The sequence below is a fragment of the Sitophilus oryzae genome, unplaced genomic scaffold, assembly GCF_002938485.1.
Source record: "Sitophilus oryzae breed Bouriz unplaced genomic scaffold, Soryzae_2.0 scaffold_1621_pilon_pilon, whole genome shotgun sequence".
In the NCBI taxonomy this organism is placed as follows: domain Eukaryota; kingdom Metazoa; phylum Arthropoda; class Insecta; order Coleoptera; family Curculionidae; genus Sitophilus; species Sitophilus oryzae.
In genome coordinates this window covers 558,160-581,222 of record NW_022146305.1, presented here as the reverse complement: position 1 = coordinate 581,222, position 23,063 = coordinate 558,160, and the positions used below count along the sequence as shown (strand labels likewise).

The window sequence follows — 23,063 nt, the reverse complement described above, 5'->3', positions numbered from 1 at the left end:
TCCAAAACTTACAACAATAGATATACAAAACAATATAAAAAAGTTATTTTAACCATAGATTAAGGAAATAAATTTAAATTGGAATGCCCGTCAAAATTTTGGGTCGCGACCATTGTACCCGATCTGGCGCTGGTATAGCGGTTGCTAAGAAAAACCGCCAAACATTAACAGCAATAATTTTTTCTTGTCAAAGTCAGAATCTTCAAAAATTATCAAATATTTCGAAATCTAAACGGCCCTCATTGAAAAAATCCCGAAAAGCGTTTAAAGCGTCTATTTTCAAAGTAATTATTACTATCTTGTGAGTTTAATTTAAGTTTTATTTACTCAAACTCGTTATAATTGTGAAAAAGTGGCATTATAAACTTAAAAAGCTGTGCTGTGAACTGTGAACTGCAAAAACTATCGTGGTTCATGGCATAACGTCGGTTTCCAATGTTACATAGGCATTTCATACATCTCCTTATATAAAATAAAGTTTCGTAAATGCAACATACTGTATTTTATTTATAAAATTGAGAGAAAAAGATAATAAATTTGAATAAAAAATATTTGGCGGTATAATTCCGGAAAAAAACCGAACCGCTCCAAAATTACCAAAAGCTTTGGGTCGCCACCGTTGCAAGGATAGCGCCAAATAGTGTTTACATTGTCTTTCCAATCTAAAAATTAGTCTTGCGCAATGTCCAAACACGACTTTCTAACGGAGTTTATTGCGCTTTAAGAAAAATACTCATGCTTGTGGGAAAAAAGACCCGCAATACCATAACAACCACAAAAGAGAGGCATATTACAATGTTTTGTTGGAGAAATACAAACAAAATGATACAAATGCGAATGTAAAAACAGTTAAAGAAAAAATTAGTTTTTTTTTATAATATTATAGCAAAAAATACCGATGGTGCCTTTTAAAAATCAAAAGTGGTAGTCGTTTCCGGTGAAATTAGAAGTGACCGAAAACAATTGAATACGTCAATCAATCCTAATTTATGTCATATACTAACATATCAAATCTCGTATTTTTACCTGAAAAAATAAAAAAAGTGATAGGGATGAACCTCTTTTGAGACGCACCCGGTATATGAGATGTGGAAGAGATCAAACTAAAGATTCACTATAATCACAACTATCCAGTCCAAAAAAGTTGGTAAATTTTTGGGGTGTTATACCTTAATCTAACCTTTCTATTTCTGGATATTTCTGGACTTCTCAACATTTTAGTGTGTACCCTTAACTAAATTTGTTGACCCAAGCTAAATTATTTAGCAAAATTCCTCCTTTGGAACATTAATTACAAATATTCCGAGCACGTACACAAACTTAAATAAATATAATGAAACCTTCGCGCAAAATAACAAATATATATAGATTCGTTTAGCTCGAGAAACCAGACCTGGTAAAACTTTTAATCGATCTTCTAAACAACAAACCCCAAACTTTTCTTGTTTGAATTTGCGTTGTGTTTTTTCTGTTTGTACGTATAAGCGTATAAGAGGGCTTAAAAGCGTTAAAGGCTGATTTATCGTTTGTTTAAAACCCGTTGTACAGAATTTATTTTTCTCTGTTTGGATAACTGAACAAAAAAATCTGAATATGGATAGTCAAATAACTCTTTTTATATTTATACATACGGAACTATTTTTATTATAATCAATAACCAGCATTTTCTAAAATTGTAGAAAAACATCTACATATACAAATTGTTTCATTTGTAGATTCATTCATATCTCTGGATAATAATTTGAAATTAAATGCCGGTAAATCTTGTGTTATAGTATTTGGTAGTGATACAAACAAAATTACAAATACGGCTGGTAGCATGAATATCTATATTATAGATAATGTTGCGATATCCATTGTTACAGAGACTAAAAATCTTGGAGTCTATTTTGATGCGAAGCTTTCTTTTCAGGCACATATAACTACTAAATTAGGGGCTGCTTATATACGTTTGAAGAATTTTTCGTCTCTTAAGAAATATATACCATCAAAGACTAAGTATCAATTATGTGACACACTTATTTTATCTTTATTTGATTACGGCGATGTTGTTTATGGTACATCCATAAACGGGGCTAGATTCTCTAGAAAAATCCAAATACTTTAAAACTCGTGTCTACGGTTTTCTTTTAACATTCTTTTTAGAGATCATATAGAACGCCACATCTTAAAAATTTATTTATTTTATCCATGACTAACAGACGACAATTTCATTTAATGACATTCATTTATCGAATTTTAACTACAGAGCAGTTGATCATGCTCAATTGACTAGGCAAGTGCATTATTTTAAAATTCCTCAACACCCAACAGCTAACTTCGAAAAATCTTTCAGTTTCATAGCGCCACATTTGTGGAATAATATTTCTAATAACTTTAAATTTCAATGCTTTACAGATTATAAAAAAACAAATTAAATAGTATATTACATACCGAGGAGAGAAGTGTTTCATACCTGTCGAGAGATTAACTAAATCTCGAGACAATAGTGAAAGCTTTCCTCCGAGGTTAGAATTTAGAATAAGTGGGAGGGGGTTAATTTCTGCGACCTTAGAGATCTATTGTGTCCCCCTTTCTTGAGTTATAACTCATCATACAGTCCCAGGACTTCCTACGGAGACCCGTGTCCCTCACAGTCGAGGAGCTACGACCCATGCCGGATAGACGAAACGGTAGCTTGTGTCGCCTGTTGGGTTTAGAGGTAGGAGGTAGGCTCCCGACCCTTGGAGGAGGTGGTAGCTTGTATGCCACTTGCGGAGGATGGTCTCACGCAAGTGTCAGCCACCTCTCCTGTAGTTCTCTTTGGGTTTGGCCCCTTGGAACTTTCATTGTTACTGTTCCCAGTGTCGCTAGGGGGTTTCCCCACAGCTTCACCGGTGATGTTTTTATTACTATTATTACCAGATCTCATAGTGTTCCTATGAGTCGCTAGGGACAGTCGGTCCACTTCTACAGAGCCCCGCATGTAGAAGTAAGGGGTAAAATACAATGGGGTGCCCCCCGGTGCCCCAAGGTTGAGGCTGTCCGTAGCCCCGCCCGGTATCGTTATATGTCTTGGTGCAATTCCCTGGCCACGACACTACAGTCAGGGACAAGACGATGAGTGAGATGCTTCTTAGACCAAGCCAAGTGCTAGGGGGGATTCCCCCCAGCACCTGACCAGGAGCTTCCCCACCAACGACAAGGTCTTGCATCTCCTAGGGGAAGAAGGCCTCCGAGGTTTGTATACTATTTTAAAAATAGGGACAATATTTCATTTTGAAAAAAAAAATGCGAAAATTTGTCGTTTTCTTTTTCGCCACTTCCATATCTATAGTTACCGGCACCAGTGGTTGTTATGGCATGGTTATGGCGCAAACCTTCAACACCAAAACAAACAACTAAGTGACAGTTTTGAATTTCTCGTTGGCTTTTTCGAATTTATATAACATAGAAAGCCAGAATGTTGTCGGAAAGTTCTGATAATGAAGACTACTTTAATATTGGTACTCCACCAGAACTTACAGAAGCTGCAAAAAGAGCAGAAGCCAGTTTACTTCCAGAGAAAAGTAGGGGGCGATATGAAATAGCATTGAAAGTATACGAAAAATGGTGTGCCGAAAGAAATGCTAAGAATATTGCTTCGGAAACAATCTTGATGGCATATTTTAGCGACATGGCAAGGCAGAAAAAGCCATCTACTCTTTGGGCTACGTACAGCATGATACGGACAATGCTAGAATTAAGGGAAAAGAGTGACATATCAAAATATCACAAACTCGTCCCTTTTTTAAAACGCCAGAATGTAGGTTTTAAGCCAAGGAAGTCTAGCATTTTATCCTTCAACAAATAAATGTATTAAAATATTCAATTATTATTGTTAATCTTCTTGTTTATTTTTGTTGGTGTTAGATAAGTATTTAATAAAGATATTACAAGAATATTTTGCTTAATTAAATGAAGCGAGAAATAAGAAAAACCGAGTGAGGGAAATGGAAGAGAGAAGAAATGTAGATAATTTGACACTTTCAAATTTTTTAAAATTATATCGCCTAATACTGTTTATTCAAATTTATTATTATTTTCGTTTAATTTTATAAATAAAAGACAGTGTGTTGCATACAAGAAACTTTATTTTATATAAGGACGCATGTATGAAATACCTATGAAACATTGGAAACCGACGTTATGCCACGATCCACGATGGTTTTTGCCGTTCACAGTTCACAGCACAGCTTTTTAAGTTTTTAATGCCACTTTTTCACAATTATCACCGGTTGGAGTAAATAAAATTTGAATTAAACTCACAAGATAGCAATTATTACTTTGAAAATGGCCGCTATAAACATAGATAAAAGAAAATAATCTACTGGCTATAAACACTTTTCGGAATTTCTTTAATGAGAGCGGTTTAGATTTTGAAAGATTATTATGATTTTTGAAGATTCTGACATTGACAAGAGAAAATTATTTCTGTTTTTGTTTGCCGTTGTTCTTAGCGACCGCTATAGCAGCGCCAGATCGCGTATAACGGTCGCGACCCAAAATAATTTCGCGACCTAAAATTTTTACGGGCTTTCCAATCTAAACTTGTTTTTTAAAAGTCAGTAATGTCAGTATTACATATTGTGGTTTTGTTGTGGTTGTAAATAAAATCATTTACTAAATTCGTAAAAATTATAGTTTCTTTGACTGATTTGTGAGGTTTTTGTTCTCTGATATGCCCGTCTTTGGTTGCTGTTCGGGATTTTACACTGTTTCATTATGCCTCTCTGCTTATCTCCGCTCATCCCTGATAAAATTATATTTTCACTTTTTTTAATCTAATTTTTGTTTATTTTTATAATTTAATTTATTTTTATTTTGATTTTGGGGTCGCACCACTCTGGCACTTTGTGTCTCTGTATCGGTTTTTTAATCGCGGTGTGATCCCTTTAGGCACACTTTTAATAAGAATAATTATTAATCTGTAAAACTTAATGTTGTCTAATAAAAAATTTGAATTTGAACGCATAGCTACTAACCTAATAACGCTGTAAGTTTCTGTTTTTTTTTGTTGCAGAGCTTTATCCGGATCATGGGCAGAAAGTTGGTAACTTTGGCCTTTTTGAGCCTGACTTTGCAAGCTATAGTCGCAAGTGAGTATACTAAGGGCTGGCAAAGGTTAGTCTTGGGTCGAGATTTCCGTATGTAAGAAGAGTACAATGCGTTTATAATGTACTGAACGAAGAGAGGACAGTAAACACGTTGCCAAACGTATGGAATAAACCGAGAAACTGTGCACATCGCTAAGAGACGTGGAAGGGGATATAGCAGATTTGTCGCAGTTGACCGGTCGACCAAATCAATACCTCTGTCAGTACTTAAAGTTCTAGGGAAAGGTGTACGTCATGCGTTCAGCTTTACGATTTAATTACGTCTCGTGATACTTAATTTGTCTATTTATTAACGAGTCATTGTAATTTTCCCTCTAGCTTGAATTTTTTTAAGTGCAAGCTAGAAACACTTGCATTTTTGGTAAAAAAATAAGTGGAATTGAGTGGGTGTTCGATAGTGGTCGCGCTATTAGAACTCTGAATTCAAAAATCGATATCTCGAAATCTATTAGAAATAATAGATTGTAGTTTTTTCAAGAACTTTGTTAATATTTCTGCTGTATTTTCTTTGTAGACAGTATGTGAAAATCTTTATCAATAAAAAAATTACACGATTGCTGAAAATTGCTATGCTCTAAAAGTAAATGGATGGATTGTTTGCAATTTTTGAATGGAAAAAACAACCTTATCGAATTTTTCTTATGTAAACATATTGTAAAATATCCGATCTTGAAAATAAAAAAAAAGTTTCAATATCTAAAGTGGTTCTTGAGTTATGGCCTGTTATGTGTTAAAAAATTGAGTTTTTAAATTATCGCGATTAGTGACGTTTTCTCGTTATAAAAAAATGACACCTTAACGATATCCTTATAATTCCATTTTAGATGCTCAGAAACATGTTTAATAATTTTATCTAGTTATCTCTTGAAAAAAAAGTCTTTTAAAAATAAGCGGTTTGCGATCGTGATTTTACTTTACTTGATAGGGAAAGGCGTATCGGCAACGGCGCAACAACACACCGTCGCATTTCTCTCACTCCGACTTAATAAGATCTCTATGCGATTTACTTCCACACATGTAAATGCCAACCCAAAAGTAACAGTTGCCAGCACGGTATAAATATGTTATACAAAAGTAACTATTTAAAAAACATTTTTTTTTGTAATTTGTTTAAGCTTGCTTTTTTTACCCGGTATAAATACTTCAAAACGTCTAAAACCGCTATACTAGCCCCGAAGAAGTCTAAAAAACTGAACTAGTTGACCTAAATAAAAAGCAATTTAGACACTATGCTTCTATATAGATCGATTTTTTCATCCTCCCAAATACTTTTATAAATCTATCAATAAATTATATTTAAACTCTGTATGCTGTTCTGGACGCACCCCACTGTTTTACGATCCTGAACCAAATACGTGATGTAGGTTTAATAATATACATGTAACCAATAAAAAATGATTGATTTCTTCTAAGTAAATAATACTAATAATAATAATACTTTATATATATCATATTTAGAACATTTATATCATTTTACTTTCATATTCAATATTTGTAATATTAAGTATAATATATCTCTGACAAATGTATATCTATACAGGGTGCTACAAATTCGAGGTACGAGATGGTACCCCCGCCATGGAATGTTCACCAAAATTCCATCAAAAAAAGTTTTAAAAATTTCAAGGATTACTGAGTTTTTTGGAAAAAACGAATTTTTTTGAAAATCAATTTTATTTTTCCCTGTCGTTACTTTTTAGAAAATCAAAAAACTAATTGCACATTCTGATAGCCACTTTATTAGGGCTATCTGATAGTATTTTTAGATTTTCAAATTAGCTGATAATTTGTGAGATACAGAGGCCGATTTAATTTTTTTAAATACGGACCTGCATTTTTTATTTCAGATTTTGAAAGAACTCGGTCTCCTGAGTACAATGATATGCCGCACTTTATACTTTTTTTTTGTTTCGGACATTTAAACACAAAATTTATTTAAACTAATTTCAAGTCCGGCTCTGTTTTTTAAATATTTAAATTATTCATCGGTACAATATTGATAAGCCTTCAAATTTAACTATGACGTGGGGTAAAACATTGAATACGAAAAATCAAATTCAATAAAAAAAATAATTGCATTACTTGACGTCATTGGTAAAAGTGAAATCAATATTTTTCAACATTTACGATAAAGAGTACAAAATGCATTCGGGAGTATAAGAAGATATGTTCAAAAAGCTATGAATAAAATTGAAAGAATAATAAAATTGTGTAATCGGCAAGGTGGTAACCCTTTCGAACATGTAAAGCATTAGAAACAAGTTTGTAGACGGTGATTTATTAATAATAACTACGATTAATATTATGCATATTGTTAGATCGTACACTGAGAATTTCAAATTCACGATAAAAAAAGTTAAAATAATATCTTTAAATTGCTGAGCTGGATATTATTTATTTGGATCCTTCAATTGGCTTGTGATTTTCCTAATTCAATGTTAATTAGCGCTGATCAATATTGTTGCAATGAATATAATCAGATTAAATATTTTAAGAAACCAGGGTCGGACTTGAAAATATTTTAAAAAATCATTATAAATACTTTTGTTGTTGATAGGGTACCCAAAACAAAAAAAAAGTATAAAGCGTGGCATATAGTTGTACTCAGGAGACCGAGTTCTTTCAAAAACTGAAATAAAATATGCAGGTCCGTATTTAAAAAAAATAAGTTGGCCTCTGTATCTCACAAATTATCAGCTAATTTGAAAATCTAAAAATACTGTCAGATAGCCCTAATAAAGTGGCTATGAGAATATGCAATTAGTTTTTTGATTTTCTAAAAAGTAATGCCAGGAAAAAATAAAATTGATTTTCAAAAAAATTAGTTTTTTTCCAAAAAACTCAGCAATCCTTGAAATTTTAAAAACTTTTTTGATAGCATCTTGGTGAACATTCGAAGGCGCAACTTTGCCCCAATTTAACTATCTTCGTATCTATTACGGTTTCCGAGATACCAATGCTCGTACCTCGAATTTGTAGCACCCTGTATATAAATATCTCCATTATTTAGGACTTATTATATGTAAAACCATAAAGAGAACGTATCTTTTTTTACCGAGATCTACCAGGCCTGTCAACATATTTGAACTTATTTAAGACTCATCCTGTATATTAAAATAACTAATAGAAGGCATTTCCGTGTTAAATAAAAATTTTCTTGCTCTTTCCATAATATAATACAATCGATTTTTCGTCGTCTATCGAGAAAACCCTTGATATTTTCTGGAAATTATGAAAAATAATTCGTTTTTTTTTTTGACAAGTGCTTATGATTGATGGGTTAATTTTCGATTCCAGTAGGTATGTTGAGATTTGTTTGCCCAACACTTTTAGATAGTGACATCGATTAGTCTCCGTCATTACGTTTTTTTTCTGTGTTATACAAAGTATGATTTGCATTTGCGTAACAGAGCGTTTACTTATTAAAATTTAATGGTTTAAGCATATTTTTTTTTAAATTAATAATTTAAGAGTTATCAACAGAAAAATTGATTTTTTATTTGGGACACCGTCTATATTTTTAATTAACTGAAAAGAATTTAAAATTACCTTTCCAAACATATAGCACACTTGATATTTTGTTATAATCCTCTTCGAAATACAGAATTTTTAAAAGTTTGCCACTTTTAACTAGTAGGCTTTGGACCCCTTATTGATGATATGCCCTTAATGGAACTCGAAAACATATTTTCCCAGCAAGACGATGCACCGCCTCTGAAGTTATCAGCATGCTGAAGTTATCAGCAAATTTTTGCAGCCAATTTCAAGAATATTGAATAGCTAACCAAGATCCCAGCCGTTGGCCGTCGAGGCCGCCTGACTTAGTGCCCATGGATCTAATCCTATGGATATATTTGCGGAAGAATAAAGGTTCCTTATTCTTCCGTATAATCTAGACAAGAATTAGAAATACTTAGCAGTTATGAGAGGGTATCTTTCACCCCCACTGAGTTAATGAATTCCGCGAGAAATGTTCAAAAACTGCCTCGTCTGTCCATAACAGAAGACGGTCGATATGTCGAACACCTGTAGCAAAATCTCATGTCTTGGTTTGCTATTTATTTTTATTGTTATTAGATATAGTTTAAATGTGCTAATGTTGGTTAAATATATTTTAAATTGTTATAAAATTCTGCATCAAAAAATCTGATTTAAATCAAATAAATCTGATTTTTTTGATTTTTTTAAACAAATCATGATTTTTTCCAACCAGGGTTGTTATTTATTGACATTTTTGTTTATTTCAGCTCACATTGTATGTTATCACGGAACTTGGTCCTACTATAGAACAGGAAATGGTAACTTTAAAGTTACAGATGTAGATCCAACTTTGTGCACACATTACATCTATACATTCGTCGGCTTGAACAGCTCAACATATGAAGTTGCTCTCCTAGATGAATGGCTAGATATCAGCCTAAGTAAGTGTGCTGCAAAAAAACGTCTCAACGTCGATAAAACAAGTATTTTAAGACGTCTGGCTCTTTGATATATCTTTTACTATGCTCTCTGGAACAGCATGCGGCCCGTCTGGCTGCCGATACCCGTTGCGTTCCCTCCTGCACATTGAAAGAAGATCTTATATTTTTATTAGTCCTTTAAATTCTGGTATTGAATATAAATCGAACATGTCTCCATAGCGCAGTGCGTAGAGTTTCCGACCACGAACCGATGATTCAGGGTTCGAATCCGGGTCAGGGCGAAGACTTTTTTATTTTATTTTCGTTTATATTCTGACAGTAAAGTATTAAATATTTGTTTTTTTTTAAATTACCAGAATTATATTGATAATCTTTATGTTAGTCAAAATTTTCCGTGTTATGAAGTTAGTTTTAATATTTTGAATGATTCTATTAACTTAGTTGATTGTCAAATTAATAAACATGATTTTTCTATTAAGGAACAATTTTTGTCAGTATCTGAACGTTTTAAAAATTCTCATATTTTTATTTTTACAGATGCATCTAATTTTGGCATACAGGTTGATTCTAGGGTGTAGAGGTTCGATAAGAAGGGATTTTTCGAAATTCCAGTTCCAAGAGGGTGAAACCACCCCTCAAATATTACAATATTTTTTATTTAAAAAACGGTCAAGTTTCCGAAAAAACACTTAAACACGTATATTTTATTTTATTTTTTTACATATTTTAAGATTTTTTAAAAATGTATACAGGGTGTTTCGAAAAATCTGGTCATTGATTAATCACGATCCTGCTTAAAGCGCTTGACGTAAAAAGCTGATTTTTGGGAAACAGATTGACTTTAGGGTGTAGAGGTTCGATAAGAAGGGATTTTTCGAAACTCGAATTCTAAGGGGGTGAAACTATCCCTCAAATATTAAAATATTTTTTATTTAAAAACCGGTGAGTTTTTCGGAAAAACTCTTAAACACGTATATATTTTGCTCATATTTTTATTTTTACAGATGCATCTAAAAAAGATAAAAGAACAGGATTTGGAATATATATTCCTTATATAAATTTTAAATTTTTTTCGCGACTAACTGGTTCTTTAAGTATTTGTAAGGCAGAATCCATAGCTATTCATGATGCAGTAAAGTTTGCTATTAAAAAGAACTTGCGTAGTGTTATTATCTTTTCAGATTCCAAAAGTTCAATTCAAAAAATTAGTAAAAATCTCTTTAAAGCATCTGCTGATTATTGGACCTTAAGAACCAAACGTTTAATTTGTTTAGCAAGTTCTAATGGTTTTGACATCAGGATTGCCTGGATTCCAGGTCATTCCAATATCTTGGGAAATACAGAGGCAGATTTGTTGGCTAATATTGGAAAAGATTTAAATATTCCGAAATCTATGGAGATGGATTCGATAGATATTTTTAATTCAATTAAAACTGATATTTTGTGTAATTATAAAGAAAATTGGAAATCTCGTATGGAAGGAAAAAAGCATGTGTATTTTAATATACAAACAATCTTCCCAGATAACAATGGTCTAAAAATTTCCAGTATATAGATAGAAGACATATTACAACGTTAATTAGAATGCGTACAGGCCATTGCTTAACAAAAAACCATTTATATAAAATTAAAGTGAAGGAAGATCCATTCTGTGAGTGTGGCTCTGTTGAAGACCTAAATCATATCTTTTTAGAATGTCCTATAAATTTTTTGTTTAATTTGGATATATCAAAAATTTATTGAAATGAATTTTCCAAGTGAAAAATTAATAGAATTAAATTATAATGCTCAACTTTCTATTTTATATTTTCTTTTTGTTTCAGTTTCCGAATGCAGTCTGTTTGTGTGACCTCTATCCTATGTGCCTTTGTGTGTGATATAATCTTCCTTTCAGCACGTCATTTATATATTTAATAAATAATAATAATAACATTTTACAGTTACAGGTCACAGGTTACCTTCATAGAAGTTAGTTATATTAAAATTTACCCATTATACATTTTACTCAGATAAGAATCAGTGGCCTTGATATGGTTTAGAGCCAGTCAACATCTTGGTCACTCTCAAATTGAGCTGGCGGTTGCCTTGTAGCAGAGCCATCATAAAAAAAGAAGAAGAAAAGTGTTTTGGTGTATTGTGGTGATTTAGTATTTTTATTTTGTTTTCCAGGACTAGATTTAAAAAAAATATAGGATCTTCTTCTGATGCGCAGTAGTGAACGCATCGGGTATCAGCAGCCAGACGGGCCGCATGCTGTTCCAGAGAGCATAGTAAAGGATATATCAGAGCCTGACGTCTTAAAATACTTTCTCGAAAACGTTTCTAGCTCTTAGACTATAATGTGTAACATTGAAATTGCAATACCCACGAAATTTAAATACAGGGTCCAGCAATAGTTCGTCGAGCATCTGTAGCTCCTAATAGAATATCTTGAGAATTTTGTTTAAGTGCCTAGTTTAACCTAAACTACGTACCACAGTAAATGAATTCCGAGGTTTGTATCCCATAAGGGCTTAAAGCCCACTCCACTATTTGAATTATTATTTACATTTAACAAGTTTCATTTAACAATTATTTAAATAAAATAACTATCTAATAAAAATATTCATTACAGGTGGATTTGCTAATGCAATTGCATTGAAGGAAACCAATTCAGATTTGAAAGTCTTGGTAGCTGTAGGAGGATGGAACGAAGGTAAACTAAGAAATTTAATATACAGGGTGGTCCGGATTGTAATCGGGAAACTTTGATATCGCAAATAATAAAAAATAAGTTCCAAATAGTTTTTGTAGTAACGTCAATATTTGGATAAGAATTGGTGCCTGGGTGTTTTTTAACATAATACTAATAACTCCTAATAGGGAGCGCCACCTATATATTTTTTTCCATAGCAACTGTTAAAATTGTCTTATATCTATCAAAAATAGTAGATAAAATACTACTTTAACCGCAAGGGTAGATTAAATGATACTTTAACAGCGAGGATAGGTTAAAAACTTTTTCTCGCACGATTTTTAATTGCTTCCATTTTTGAAAATTTTTGTATTCCTTTTCATAAGTTATTCGGGATTTAAATGGAAGACACGAAAGAGAATTAAAAAATATTGACTCAAAACTGACAACTAAAGAGACAGCTTTATTTATTTTCAAATTACATAGAAACCAACGCCAACCCAACACATATTTTTTCTACTCGTAATAAATTCCTTGAAATAATAATTTCGGAATATTTTTTAAAACGTACACAGAAAAAAAAAACTGGTCTAGATTAGATAAAATACTTAAGCACTATAGGGATAGACAAAACCTCATTTTCCGTATCTAAATATTTTGACTAGAATTTCTCTCCTAATATAAATAACACTATTATGTAATTTATAAAATATAAATTATTAAGAATTAATAACCATTTTTGTGTTTGAAATAAAGTCGTTAGTTTTTTCAAATAAAATATTATGTACTCTACAAAAGAAAATTTAGTAGTTGAAAACAGATGATAAATATAGTTGTGTGTGATAAACAAACGTTTTATCAAAAAATGAGGAGGTAATTCACTAAGGTACATAGGAAGAAGTACTAATTTAGAAAAATCGCATGTTGTAGTGTAAATACTTTTATTTTATCAAATACAAAATAAACTTGCTGGTGTATATAATATCTTTGCGTGAGGGAACTAATTTACCACCTACATTAGAAAAGTTTTTTACTAAACCAACAAAGGGAATTTGCTAGGGTAGATAAGCACACATGCGTACTTATAAATTCTTATGTAGATTCAGGGTTTATGGTTATCCTTCAGCAACTTCTAAGCGAGGGAGCTTCCACCGTCCTGCTGGTTTTTCCTTTCGTATACTTATTGTTGGCAAAATATAAGCCAGTAATTGCATTACAATGTTAGCTCTAGCGCCTAAAAAAATAAATAATCCTAAAAATTAAATAAAAATTATTAAATCTCGGATACTTCTGTTACTTTATAGATAATATTACCTGAAGAAATATCATCTGTCAACTCGTTTAGTAGTTTCCTTATTGCGTTGTCTTTAGAAAAGTTAAACACTTGCAAAAAGACAAAAAGACTTGCATATTCTATTTGAATAAATTCCTATAAAATAAATACAGATGTCTTACTTTAATAAAACATTGTGTTGAAACACAAACGGTATAAAATAAATTTGAGTCAAATAAAAAAAGTTTTCTGTCAGGTCTACATAAAAAAGATAATAGTACTAAACAGCACTTGTTTTAAAAGAAAATAGGTCCTATTTCGTTAAACTACACTATTAAAATTAATAAACATAAACAAACGATTTATGTGTTTTTAATAATTAGTAAGTTGTATTATCTAATTCAAATAAAGTTTAATTTGAGCGAGAAATTATTGTGTTAGAAGAAAAAAATTATTCTTGTGCATAATGTATCTTGTAAATTTGACTACTGCTTTATCAGATAATAAATCTTATCTAATTACGCCAAATTATTTTTTTCTGTGTAACTCGGCTATGGAAAAAAATATTGTTTCATACACGACGATAAAATTGCATTATCGTCTTGTATAAAAAATAACTATTAACTGTTTTTAAGAGTAACTTTTTGTTCGTACTTACTTTACTCTATTGAGGAAAAAAATATACATTTTCGCAATTTTTTACGTCAAAGTTTCTTTGTAAAAGTCGCTACAGGCAATCGTTCTCAATATATTTGTAAGCGAAATAATCAATACATGTCATAATTGACAAAAATTAAACTTGTTGACTAGATAGTTATTAGACTGAAAGAATAAATTCAACAGAAACAGATTTATCATAAATTTTGGAAATTTAAATTTACATTTCCAAATTTAAGCATCGTTTCAGTCAAATAACCATCAAGTGAATATGTTTAATTTTTATCAGTGATAACATGTAATTCATATTTTAATTCCAATTATCTCTATGGTGAAAAGACGTGTATCAGATTTCCTAACGCTCTGTATCTCGAAAACGAAGCATTTTAGAACACATGTTTATAAGAACTTTTTACCTTAAAAATACTTGAGAAATCACCCTGTAAAATATCGGAGACTTATTCAGAAACACCCTGTATACGTGACATAACGTATGAAATTTATACAAAAATCTATATTTAGGCTCAGCTAAATACTCTGTGATGGCTGCCAGTGCCACCTACCGAGCTACATTCATCAGTTCTGTCATTACCTTGCTCCAAACTTACGGTTTTGACGGTTTCGATCTCGATTGGGAGTACCCGGCTCGACGTGACAGTACCAACTCTGCTGACAAAGAAAACTTTGCCACCCTTATCAAGGAACTCAAAGCAGCTTTTGACCCGTACGGTTACCTTTTGACAGCTGCAGTCTCAGCAGCTCCTACTTACATTGACACATCGTATGATGTACCCGTTCTGTCTGAGTAAGTACCACAACACTGATTTTTTTTTTGAAAAACCTAGTATATTATTATTATACAGGGTTATTCACCACATCCGACACGGACTATTGTACTATTAGACTATTAGAACTAGAATTTAAAAATATTTTTACAAGATACTGTACTGTAACAACACAAATTCGTCAACAAAGTTGAAGAGGTAATCTTTTTGGCCAACTGTATAACAAACAATTTAAATGAAAGAAAGGAACCTATGTTGTGTTAAATATTTTTTTATTGTGATTACCTCGGATGCTCCTCGACAGAAGCAATATTTTGGGAAATTTGAGGAGAATAGGTTATGCAAATAAAACGCTAAATTTCATACAAATGACATATGTATTCTTTGAAAATTTGTTACATTTTTAAAAATAATCTAAAATGTCAATTTTCCATGGGTATATTGATAAATAAGGTCTAAAGTGAATGAAAATGCATTTTCTACAAAAACTTGAAGAGATAGGTAAAAAATGGTATAACACAATTTGATAGACGATTGTGCATCTGATTCTCGTAAAAGTTACAGAGTGTTTTATTTAAATTCAAGAAGTTATTGCCATTTAAAATTTAAAGCTTAAAAAAATATAAAGTCAGCCTAAGAAGATACACACACCGGAAAAGTCTAGGGATATTACAATTTTATCCAGCCATCGTCAGTAATTTTATTATTTGCATTTCTGATATAATAAAATTAAAATAAACAAATAATTTTATTTAATAAAGGGTATGGCCTCCTTTACTGTTCATTACAGCCCTACATCGTCTCTCCATGCTCCTGATCAGGTTGTCGATCTCTTCTTGAGGTACAGCCTGCCACGCTGCATTCACGGCCCGAACAAGATCCCTACGAGTTTCACGAGGCATATCCATTCTCAAAATTCTTCTTTGGACCGCGTCCCATACGTGGTCGATGGGGTTGAGGTCAGCAGATTGTGCCGGCCAGGGTAAGATGTTTAATTGATGAGCATTGATAAACTCACTTACCGCTCTGGCTGTATGAGGCCGTGCATTGTCATGCATGAGAATGAAGTTTCTCCCAAAATCATTGGCATATGGTAACACGACAGGCTCAAGAATTAAATCACGATATGTGATTCCTGTTAGAAACCTTTCAAGAAAAACAAGATCGGTTTTTCGGCCTAACTGGACTCCTCCCCAGACCATAACTGTTCCACCTTGATAAGGGTGCACTTCCTGAACATGATCCAACCGAATTAGATTTCCCGATTCTCTCCATACCCTAAGCCTTCTCGAATCCGGATGAATTCCAAAGCGTGACTCATCCGTGAAGAGAACATTGGCCCATTGTTCATTCGACCACTGAACATGATCTTGAGCCCACAAATATCGTACCTCTCGATTTCCTCTCGTTTAGGGTTGAGCTCTCCAGGGGCGTTTGCTTCTTAAGTTGACCTATCTTAATCTATTGCGAACAGTGTCAGAACTAACGGTTACATATGTGTTTCCTGGAGAATTAAACTAAGCTCTGGTGCTGTAAGAGTCGGTCGGCGTCGATCATTTAATTATAAAAAATGATCTTGCTGAGGGGTAGTAATACGATGTCGTCCTGTGTGCCTTTCAGCAACATCACCACTTTCACGGTAGCGTGCACTTAATCGCGATATTACACTTTGCGTTGTATTTAATGCTCTAGCTACGTCGATTTGGCGCATTCCAGCTTCGAGCATACCCATGCCCCTTAGTATTTCGTCTCTGTTAAGATGTCTACGCTCCATAATGTCGTTTAATACTAAACAGAGTTATTTGAATGAATTCTGGTCAGTTATCATAAAAACATAGCCAGTACAGGTTAAATTCGAACAATTGATGCTAGGTGCTTTTTATACATTTGACAAAAAATGCACAAACACTTCTGCAAATATCCCAAATTTAGAAATAACTAGTGTGACTACTTCGTTTCAATTGAAGTAGAAAGAATAGCTCTACAAATATGTGGTTGTTTATTCAAAACATTTATTTTTAACTTTTATAAAATGATATCCCTAGACTTTTCCGGTGTGTATATTTATATCACTGTAAGATAAACTTATATATTTATTTTTAGATACTTAGACCTTATCAATCTGATGGAGTACGACTTTTTCGGAGCCTGGGACGATACAACTGGACACAACGCCCCATTGTACTCCAAATCTATTTATGATGGAACAACATATGCAGACTACAGTGTGGTAATTTCTGTATTTTGAATAGTTTTACTTAGTATTTCTTTTTTTACTTATATACACCTATTATTTACTGATATAGTGAACAAATTTGAGTATAGCACATTTAAAAAAAAATATATTATAATTCACAAAGAATTATCAGGTCAATCAATAAAATTAAACAACATAAATTTTCCAATATTCAATGATTATGCATAATTTCAGCGGACGTGATTATCATTTCTTTATATCTTAAGCATAAAAACTGGCTTGTATTTAATATTCCTGACCGTATTATACAGGGTGAGACTTACATAAGTGCAACTATTTTTAGAACAGGTTTATACAGGGTGGTCCGAACTGTATTCCGGAAACTTCGGCAGCATATTCTGCAGATAAAAATAAGTAAAAAAGTTCGTATAAATGTATGTCCTAAAATTCTTAGTTTCGGAGATACAGGGTGTAGAAGTTTCATTTTTATTTTGATTTTTTCCTAATAATTTCTGAAATAACCTCAATATTTGGATGAAGATTGGTGTCTGGGAGTTTTTTGACATGAGAAATTTGATTTTGATGTCAATTTGAATCCTATTTGTAGGGAGCGCCGCCTACATGTGTTTTAACTGTTTTGAAGAGTAATAACTTTTCGTCCGTACCTGTATAAAACTACTGAATGATAAAATATACATCTCCGTGGCTTTTTACGTAAAAAATGTCTCTTGGTAAAAATCGCTACGAGCAACCGTTCTCAGGATATTTAGAATGGAAATAGTCAATACATGTAATTACTAGTAGTGGGAACTATCGAATGAATACTATCGAAACATTCGATAGTTGCAATTCATTCGAATAATTCGATAGCTAGTAAAAAAACATTCGTTGAAAACTATTCGAATAAAAATTATCGAATAGATGCGTCATCTGCCTTGAAATATTGTATTCTAGTAATTCGGCAGCAAAAACATTCATTTATAAAATTCATTCATTTATGAAATTCATTTATTCGACAGGATCGATTATAATAAAATATTAACTGGATTTTAGTTGTCGCCCGGCGACGTAGGTTTCTTTCCGAGAAACCCGACAGCGGTCGGTGGCAATGCTAGAAAGAAGCCGGCATCTTTAATTTTTTGCGGAGTCATATAAAGATAAGGACACATTATTTTTTTTATTAAGGTGCTAGTATTTACACAGAAAATACATTATGAAGGGCGCTGTTGCCATATATTGGTATTAGTTGATATTAGCAAAGAATATTATTGTTTGGCTTTAGTTAGTTAGGGATAGTATGTCTATATATTTTGCATTTTTTTTATTAATATTCTGTTGTTAGGTTAGGTTAGATAATAAAATATTTTGGATGTAGGAAAATGATTTTTAATGTTTTTAAACAAAGACTGGTTTAATAAAAATAATAATAACAGTAATAATTTGTTATACCTATTAACAACAAAATTTAAAATAATTTAATATAAACATTTTTTTACGTAGTAGCAAAATATAAACAACAAATTAGATGTCAAAATTATTTATATTAGATCATATTTAAAAATAATATAGTCTTTAAATTTTTTGGCATATTGGTTTATTAAATAATAATAATTACAGAGCTAATTTGTTATATTAACAACAAACTTTAAAATCATGAAATACAAACATTTATTAATTTTCTAAGCATGCAGTGTAATGGAAGGAAAATATAAATGAAAAATTAGAAATCAAAATTATTTATATTAGGTACTTTATATTATTATTTAAAAATAATATTTACTTTTACTGGCATTTACTTTAAAAAAAATAAATGAAATATTTCTTCATAAAAAAACTACATGTAAGAGAATTAGCATAAACAAAATACAAACATCGTTAACTTTTTTTTTAAATTGGCACGTGTAAAACTTCAAGTTCATCTCATTTCTCTTAAAATTTGCTACTTCTCAAAATTTCTCATTAAAAAATAGACCATATATACCATATAAAATAAAATAATTGAAAGATCGGGCTACGGAAAATCACACAAATTTTCGGAAAAATTTTGACACCTGCACACGCACACAATTGTCAATTAAAAAAACTACTATTTTAGTATTTTAAATATTTTAATAAACGCAAAAATAGCACAGTATTTATAAGGTGAAGTTATAAAAATTTGAAGAACTAATAATGCACTGACGCACACAAAAATCAAACGAATACTAAATTTCATTTTTCATTTATCAAAAGCATTCGATAGTCGTGGCTCAACGATAGCCATTTAGTCGCACGGCGAGGTTGTCACATATGCTTTAGTATACAAATGAATGAATGATTTTATTCGAATAAAACCATTCGATAGTTGAAATCATTCATTCAGTAACCATTCGATAGTCTAATTCATTCGATAGTTCCCATCGCTAGTAATTACTGACAAAAAATAAACACGTTGAGTAGATAGTTATGTTATTTGACTGAATTATTTTTTTAAATTAATAATAAATTTTTCTGCAAAAAAAATGATGATAAAATAGTTTCTGTTGAAGTTTTCGCACAAAAACATTTGCAATGTATGATTTTAGTCTAATAACTATTTAGTCAACATGTTTAATTTATGTCAATGATGACAGGTATTGATAATTTTGGTACCACATATCTCGAGAATCATTACTCGTAGCGATTTTTACCAAGAGACCTTTTTTAGGTATAGAGCATCATAGATGTATATTTTTTCACACACTAGTTTTATACGGGTACGGACGAAAAGTTATTACTCTTTAAACCAGTAAAAAAAATATGTAGGTGGCGCCCTCTACAAGTAGGAGTCATATTGACATCAAATCAAATTTGTCATGTCAAAATACTTCCAGGGACTAATTTTCATCCAAATATTGACGTTACTTCATAAATTACTTGGAAAAAATCGAAATAAAAATGAAACTTCTACACCCTGTATCTTCGAAACTAAGCATTTTAGGACATACATTTTTAATAACTTTTTTACTTATTTTTATCTGCAGAATACGCTCATCACCCTGTATACTCATTCTTTATACAGGGTTCGGCAATAGTGCGTCGGGCATCTGTAGCTCCTAGATTAAAAAACTTGGGAATTTTCTTTGAGTGCAGACCTAAAGTATGTATTAAGATGTATTTCAGGAAATGTTTTTTAAATGGAACGCCCTGTATATAATTGCAATTTTGGCTTTCTTTCGGGTCACTTTACATAATCCTAAGATATGAGTAAATCTATTTCGATAGTTCAAGAGATACAAATAAATAAATAAATAAATAAATAAAAAAAACATTTTTTAGCTTTTTTTAAATATTAAAAATACAAGAAATATTAAAAATACAAGAACACATTAAAATGTTTATTTTTTAATTCTCCATCAAATAAAAAAATAATGTACATTTAAAAAAACGAATTAAAATTATTTTATATTTTTGAAAGTTTGGCGTAAAATATTGAACATCCTCTATGATTTACGATTACCATATTTATAGCAAAGTAAGAACACACCATCTAAAGTAAATATCTAATATAGTTTTGATTTCAGAACAGTTCTTGTATTTTTAATATATTTTTTAAGAAGGGTTGAAAAATATATATTTTTGATTTATTTTTTAATATCTCTGAATCTATTTAAAAAAACTCATCCAGATCCACTCTGACTTTCTTAAGCCACCCTATAGAAGTTAAAATATTTTCCGGAAATATATCCTGGTACATACTTTAGGTCTGCACTTCTGAACAAAATTCTCAAGTTTTTTATTCTAGGAGCTACAGATGCCCGACGCACTATTGCCGAACCCTTCATATATTTTTTTTATTTATTGACAGATACCCAGAAAAATAACTTACCTGTTTAAAAATTAGGATGGAATTAAGGCGCTTGGTTCAATATGTTGGGGCTGCACAAACTTCTGTTACGCCAAAAAATTGACATACAGGTTGTTAATTTGTTTATTACTCGCGACAAGAGCTTTATGTTTGAAATATGGCAACATCGGCCCGCTCGTCGAGAGACGACGCGACGCGACGGTACGAGTCGGCAGCTTAGCTTAGTACTCATTTAGAATTGGATGCAGTGTTGCCATTCTGTCCCCCAATAAGTAACCGTCCAGTTAACAATCTGTATGTTGATATATGTTGACAACTGAAAATATGACATATGTTTCCAGAACGCTTCAGTTTACGGTTGGATAGAACGAGGAGCCAGTCCATCAAAGTTGGCTCTTGGTGTACCATTCTATGGAAGAGTCTTCACTCTATCGTCATCAAGTAGCACTGGCGTAGGAGCCGCTGTGAGTGGTGCGGGATCTAGCGGACCCTACACGGCAACAGCAGGTTTCTGGGGTTACAACGAGGTAATATTTTATTATTTCTTACAGTGTGAACTATTATTAAACTTGTTGTAATTCTGAACCTAACTCTTTTAAAATACCGGATCTGCCCATCTCTAGTTCACATGCTATACGTTTTATCTGCAACGTTTTGTCAACGCCAGCAAACCGTACGATAAGTCGTTGCGCCTGGACCTAACTTTAAATTCGCTCTTGCTCTGTACATTTTCTGTTGAGATTTGTGTTAATTGTTGTTTCAACTTTGATTTGACTGGCACTTTAACGCCATCTTTAGCAATCTAAACAGAAACTCGATTAAACTATAAAGTCGAGTTAAAACGCCTCGCAATCGAGATCTGAAAGAATGGAGAAATAGTACGGGATTGCTGAATTTGTTGATTTTAGAATCCCCTCTTCTGTTTAGCTTTCGCTATTGATGTTTTTATTTTGTAGAGTTTTAAAAAAGGATGTTCGTTCAAGTAAATAAAATTAAAATTAAACTTAGCGATAATTACTTAAGGCTTTATTATTAAGGCTGTATTCTGTTCGAAAACCAAACGAACCAGACCGGTAAATTACGGTAAAGAGCGGTCCCTGAAAAACATCGGTTTGATACGGAACGGTTTGGTAAAATACTGGAAACGTCAAATGTTGACGTTTTCTAAATTTCAATACCTCTATTATAAAATTTATCTTTTATGCATTTTTAATGTACCTATATATTCTTTGCTGTTACGTTTGTTTCTTCTTTTCAATGGAGTTTAATATTGAAAAGTACTTTATTAATAAACTGTTAAACTCGTTAGACAGCTCAAGTGAAAATTTGCAGGTTCAATATTAAAACAGATCAATAATAAATAAACAAATCTAATCAATATTTATATTTTTATAGCTTACAAAACATTCACGATTACTTGTTGCCTTGTTGTTCATGTTTTCTTTAAATGTTCCTGACTTTAAGAAACAATGGCTGCATGATAAATTTAAATGGTCGTAAAAAATAATTCTATTTAGTTAGTGAAATTTATTTACCTTCACTGTCTACCTCCATTGCTTTTGGATGTAAATACAAAATATTATTACAAATTTTAGAAATTAAATAATAAGAATTTCACTCGAACTTCCAATATTTGCTTGATTTCTGTCATATAAATGACATTGATTGACAAACAAAACCAGAAAAACCAGCCTTCTCGCGCTGGCTAGTTTGGTGACAGTTATAACCGAATTTTCCAGGAACCGTATTCCGTAATAAGAAAACTTTCAAGAAACCGATTGAAACGGAACATAAAACCATAACCAAGGTAAGCAACGGAATATACCTTAAATGTATTTCCTTTATCTTGAGTCCAACTAAATAGACAAAAACATCCATAGAAATGAGTAATCATTAATCAATTAAATCAATCCGGGGGGAGGGATTAATCACTCCACTTCTAATGACCAACCTAACTTTATAAACCATGTATAAACCTGCGTCTGCGGATCCGGCTTGCGGACTTGGCCTGCCGATTAGATCTTTGCCCGATTTAATATTCTCGTTTGGGACAATATTCGACGTTTTCGGTATAGCAGTTTCTATGTAGATAAAT

The 23,063-nt window shown here is 32.0% G+C and overlaps 1 protein-coding gene across 1 annotated transcript in view; it reads left to right on the top strand.

Moving 5' to 3' along the window:
* LOC115880279 (acidic mammalian chitinase-like) overlaps window positions 1-23,063 on the top strand; it is a 46,319-nt gene that overhangs the window by 201 nt on the left and 23,055 nt on the right. Inside the window, exons 2-7 of the mRNA XM_030897461.1 lie at window positions 5,042-5,117; window positions 9,383-9,556; window positions 12,171-12,251; window positions 14,683-14,965; window positions 17,049-17,175; window positions 21,310-21,495. Coding sequence (XP_030753321.1) covers window positions 5,057-5,117; window positions 9,383-9,556; window positions 12,171-12,251; window positions 14,683-14,965; window positions 17,049-17,175; window positions 21,310-21,495 — 912 coding nt within the window. The 5' untranslated portion in view covers window positions 5,042-5,056. The remainder of the gene's footprint in view (window positions 1-5,041; window positions 5,118-9,382; window positions 9,557-12,170; window positions 12,252-14,682; window positions 14,966-17,048; window positions 17,176-21,309; window positions 21,496-23,063) is intronic.